The sequence below is a fragment of the Ranitomeya imitator genome, chromosome 4 (genome assembly GCF_032444005.1).
Source record: "Ranitomeya imitator isolate aRanImi1 chromosome 4, aRanImi1.pri, whole genome shotgun sequence".
Taxonomy (NCBI): domain Eukaryota; kingdom Metazoa; phylum Chordata; class Amphibia; order Anura; family Dendrobatidae; genus Ranitomeya; species Ranitomeya imitator.
In genome coordinates, this window is record NC_091285.1 from 355,500,504 (window position 1) to 355,506,503 (window position 6,000).

The window sequence follows — 6,000 nt, forward strand, 5'->3', positions numbered from 1 at the left end:
ATAGTGCTGCCATTTCCTGCATGTGACAGTGCTGCCGTTGAAACCCAATTGTTCACAAAGTGATGCCATATCTTATTGAAAACTGGTCTCTGTATCAGATAGTAATAACATTTTAGGGCTCTATTCACACCACATTTAGGGCATCCAGGTGACATGTACATTTTACTTTGATCCCTACAGAAGTGTGCACAACTCTATGTGAATTTCACACATCTGTATTTCACACAAAATTATTATTATTACATCTGCCATTGGCCTTCATAGTAAAACAGAATTGATGTTGTTATTTGATAGAAACTCATGCCTATACGCTAGACATTTGACTTTTTTAATGTTCCTCTTTCTAGATTGGTGCACGACTGTGATCGCATGAAGTCATACAGCACATCACCTGAAAATGTTCTTATAGGGGTCACCACTTAAATGATTTATGGATATACTAATTATGTGAAGCAAACAGATCTTCAAACATCACAATCAATGATGCAGCTTTGTTTTATTTTAGTAAGATTTTATTTAAAGTAAAGTTCTCATCCTGTTATATATATATTTTACATGTTACACCATGATTTCTGATTTTCCAACCTGAGATGAAATCATAAGACTGTTTTCTGGAACTTTCTACTTCATGAAAAGAATACCAACGCCAAAGGTGTACTGATGCAAGAAAATCAGTGAAGGAAAAAAACAGGGCGGAATGCAACTTTACAGTGCGGATTTAAATGCTTTTCGAGATCTATGGAAATCGGGGCTTCAAACCCTACAAGCTATTTAATAGCTGCTTTCTATTGCCCATTTAGGATGTCAACATAGTCCCCAAAAGACTGAAAGTAAAATAAATAAGAGGACAGATTAAAACTGCACTTCTTATACATATTTACTATCCCAAGAACTCTTAGTATTTGATCGACCATGTTACAATGTGTATACTAGCCAAATATAGAGCTGTACAGCATGAGGCTATGCAGACCATGGACATGCAATTGTACATACAAAAGGTATTATGTTACTATACCAATAAACTAATGATATGAAAAGCAATTCCCATGTATATTATGTAAGTAAATATGATCAGAAATAAAATAACATTCATTAATATACCACTCTGAAAGGTGGACCAATGATAACGTACTGAAAATTAACTAATTAATTTTCACACTGCATTTTTTGGCAATCAAAAATATTCATTTTTCAAGCACAAAACACTTCATACATCACTCTTTTTCTCTGGAGTATAAGGGAGGGAGGACATTTCTCCTTGTGGATAGTGCCAAGCCAGCATAACAAGACTTAAACGCCATGAAATGAATCTCTGTGAATTTAAATATGCAAATAACCTCTAGAGAGTGGAAGAGGACTACAACTCCAGTGCCACCTACTGGCTATAGCAACCCTACAGGTAAGTTTGGACCTTTTAAAAAGGATTTTTCATCTAATTTTTCATGTTGAACTGAACTCACAATGTAATACCGGCAGCAGAGTGGAATGAAACATTAACACAGTGAAAGTTTAATTTTTTTATTTTGCCTCTCCATTGCACAGATATTAGTTATCAGAGTCAGGCTCTGACTGTCCCATAGGAGAACATGGGAATCCTCTGGTGGAAAACACACAAAGGTAGTCAGCTCACCTGAATGTCGGCTATTCCTCATCTGTTCCTGCATGGAAGAGTTGAACATTCAGTCCACAGAAAAAGTCCACAGAAAAAGTACGATGAATCCAGCAGGAATGAGATTAAAAAAATTCAATTTTTTTTCTTCATTTAAATTTAAAAGATAATAATATCTCACAGCATTAAAGTTCAAAATATAGCAGCGATAATCGATGCTTTCAACTGACGTCTTAATCATGGCATGTCTGGATTGGAACTAAACAGTTTTTATATGTCCTACTCTGATAGCATCACAACTGCATCCAATTATGTTAATTGTTTCTAAAACAACACCTCCAGCTTGCTGCAACATTATAGGTACCTTCACACTGAACGATATCGCTAGCGATCCATGACGTTGCAGCATCAGGATCCTGCTGTGATGTCGTTGGTCACTGCAGAAAGTCCAGAACTTTGTTTCATCGCTGGACTCCACACAGACAGCTCTCCAGCGACCAACGATGCCGGTAACCAGGGTAAACATCGGGTTACTAAGCGCAGGGCCGCGCTTAGTAAGCCGATGTTTACCCTGGTTACCAGCGTAAAAGTTAAAAAAACAAACACTACATTACCTTCCACTGTCTGTCCTCGGCGTTCTGCTTTCCTGCACTGGCTGTGAGCGCCGGCCAGCCGTAAAGCACAGCGGTGACGTCACCGCTGTGCTTTCCAGCCGCTGTGCTTACACAGCGCAGAGAAGCAGAGCGCCGGGGGACAGACAGTGGAAGGTAAGTATGTAGTGTTTGCTTTTTTTAACTTTTACGCTGGTAACCAGAGTAAACATCGGGTTACTAAGCGTGGCCCTGCGCTTAGTAACCCGATGTTTACCCTGGTTACCGGCATCATTGGTCGCTGGAGAGCTGTCTGTGTGACAGCTCTCCAGCGACCAAACAGCGACGCTGCAGCGATCGACATCATTGTCGGTATCGCTGCAGCGTCGCTCAGTGTGAAGGTACCTTATGTGTTCCAATGTTGGAACCATGCAAAAAAAAAGGAAAAAGAAAAAGGAGAAAAAAATAAAGGGAAGAACCAAAATCATATATATACACAATAAATTAAAAACTGAAAGAGAATACATATAAGAATAATAGGACATATACCTAAGCAAGAAAATCATCAATATTGCAATATTAAATCTTATCTGGAATTCAGGCCATGTGGATTTCTAGTCTCTAAAGTAAAAATCCAAAACGATTCTCTATTTAACAATTTTCTTCTATGATCTCCACCTCTTGGTGGTTTGTATAGTTTTTCTTTGGCACAAAAAGAAAACGCCGCTGTGTCACCTCTGTGAACATTGGCAAAATGCTTAGACACTGTGGAAGATGAAAAGCTGCTGGATTATTGGCATCTGACAAATGCCTGCGAATCCTGGTTTTTAATGTGCATGTTGTGCACCCTATGTATTGCAGTTTGCACATAGCGCACTCGATTAAATACACAACAAAGGTATCATTAATGAAATCCCTGAAGGCAAAATTTCTAAGATTTCGTTGTGATTGAAATGTATTCATTTTCTTAAACCGGCATACCAAACAGAGCTGTGTTCCACATCTGAAAAACGCCGTTAAACGAAGCCATGTTTTTTTTCCCTTGTTTTTGTTAATATGCTGTCCATTAAATAAACTTGGCGATAAAATAGATCCTAGTGTCGGGGCTTTTTTCGCTACGTATCGAATATTATTGGAAATTATGTTTTTTAATTTGCTATCTTGGTTTAATATGGGAATATATCTCTTGATTATATTCACAATGTCTTTATATTGTGGACTGTACTCTGTTGTAAACGTGATTTATGAGGAATTTATATTTTGACTTATTTTATCTTTATACAATAAAGTATCCCTGTCTATTTTTTCTATACAAGCCTTGGCTTTGTTTAGTGTCCAATTTGGGTACCCTCTACTGGATAATCTATTGCATACGTCTTCTTTTTCTGATTTAAACATGAATGAATCTGAACAGTTATGTTTGGTTCATATTAATTCACCATATGGTATTGTTATGTTTTATGTGTGGTGGATGGCCAGAGCTAGCAGATAAAATACTATTGCTGGCAGTAGGTTTGCGGAAAGGAGCAATGCAGACTTTAGATAATCTAGTGTCTGCCATTAGTTTTAGATCCAAGACATTTATTGTTTTATGATCATAAAAGTAAGTACATTTCAGGTTGAAAGTATTATTATTCATATATTCCACAAAATTCATCGCTTGTAACTGTGCGCCCTTCCAAACGAAAAATAAGTCGTCTATGAACCTCCCAAACCAGACGATACAATTTTTATAGGGATTATCATCACTGTATAAGAAAATTTCCTCCCATCTCACCATAATATGCAGTATATGATTTTGGTTCTTCCCTTTTTTTTTTCTTTTTTCTTTTTCCTTTTTTTTTGCATGTTTCCAACATTGGAACACAATGTTGCAGCAAGCTGGAGGTGTTGTTTGAGAAACAATTAACATACTTGGATGCAGTTGTGACGCTATCAGAGTAGGACATACAGTATAAAAACTGTTTAGTTCCAATCCAGACATGCCATGATTAAGACATCAGTCGAAACGCGTCGGATTAACGCTGCTATATTTTGAACCTTTGTGCGTAATGCTGTGAGATATTATCTTTTATTTTCTGAGTGGTTTACCATAGTCACTATTTTTAAATGAAGAAATAAACAGAATTTTTTTAATCTCATTCCTGCTGGATTCATCGTACTTTTTCTGTGGACTGAATGCTCAACTCTTCCATGCAGGAACAGATGAGGAATAACAGACATTCAGGTGAGCCGACTACCTTTGTGCGTTTTAGGATTTTTAGAGTGCTTTTTGGTCTTGCTCATGTAGGCTATACATTATCCCATCTGTATTTATATTTTTGGTAACCATTCACTGCAGCATAAGTAGTGGTTTCAACATAAATAATGGCATCACAATATAACAGTTTCCATGACATAAATGACTGCTCAACAAGAATTGGCATCAGTATTTGGTGATCAACATAATACGGACATAGAAACGCCAGATCAACTAAAACATTTGATGGTGGGATTCCACGATCCTGAAAACGTACTTGGACAAAGAAATGATACCAAGGGGGTTGTGTATAAAAAAGGTAGCAACCACTATTTATAATGAAGAATTCCAGGTGGAGTGGAACACAATACTAAGCCAATGCTCACTTAAACTTATACAGCCAATACTTAAAAATGAAGACATGGAGCTGAATAAGGTGAAGGAAGAAATTAAAGAAACACAAAAATTGTTGGAACAGCACGCACAAACAAATGAATTTAAAATCTTACTTGAAGGACTAACTACTAATCATGCTAAATTGGAGAAGAACATAATGGACATTAAAAAGAAAAAATGTTCTAGAGACATGGAAGACAATTCTAATAACCAGGTATAGAAATGGAACAAAAAAACTTTTTCTATCTTGAAAAAATGAACAAATAAGAGAAATAATCAAGTGACATTTGCAAATATGAATTATGTCTCAAGTACATCATTTGCAACAACTACTGATTCATCCATTGGATCAAATGCTGAAACACAACAGATATCACAAAAGAAAAATAATTCTGGGACCATCTCAAACATTGGTAACTTTTCAAAAAATGGAGAAAACGTGCGAGGAGGAAGCACAAGAGAAAGACGATATCCGATCAGAAACAGGAGCTATCGTCGCTAAACATACCAATATGGAATTTGTCTAGCTACATCATCACCCAAGAATAATTAAATGTGTTATGCAAAGAATTGGTTTTCGCCCACAAATGAAATTGATGTCTTTAAAACCATACTAGACATACCGTAAATAGATTAGCACGTAATATAACACTAAAATGCCATTTTTTTAACGAAAATTCTGAACAGATTAATGAGATCCAAAACACAAATGAAGAAAGGATATCAAAAAAATACATTCTCTTATAGGGATTTCGAGGAACAACAAGCATATTTATGTTTAAGACATCTACAAACGGAATCGCTAAAGAGTGTAGGTAATCTGAACAAAAGCTACATGACAAATAACTTGTTTTTCTATCCCATACAATCACAATCTCCTTTGTTAGATCAATATCAGGAAATTGTGGAGAAAGAACTTATTGAACTTAAAAGGGCCATTGAAAAACAAAAAAATACATCCTACAATTTGACAATAGGGAAGAGAAAAGCCATGAAGGAAATTAAGAATAATGAAGATCTTCTTGTACGTCAAGCGGACAAACGCGGAACAATAGTCCTATTGAATGCTGGCTTATAAAAATAACTTGTCTTAGAAGATTTGGAAAACACTAATGTTTATATAGAACTGAAAAATGATCCCATGCAGGATTATAACAAATTATTAT

The 6,000-nt window shown here is 36.1% G+C and overlaps 1 protein-coding gene across 2 annotated transcripts in view; it reads left to right on the forward strand.

Moving 5' to 3' along the window:
- The window catches only part of LOC138676115 (chloride anion exchanger-like), a 149,448-nt gene extending 148,314 nt beyond the window's left edge, over positions 1-1,134 (forward strand). Inside the window, exon 21 of one of the 2 annotated variants that reach the window (XM_069765043.1) lies at positions 348-1,134. In XM_069765043.1, the coding sequence (XP_069621144.1) occupies positions 348-365 (18 nt within the window). In that variant the 3' untranslated portion in view covers positions 366-1,134. The remainder of the gene's footprint in view (positions 1-347) is intronic. The other variant, XM_069765044.1, reaches the window with a different exon arrangement.
- Positions 1,135-6,000: the final 4,866 nt, after the last annotated feature.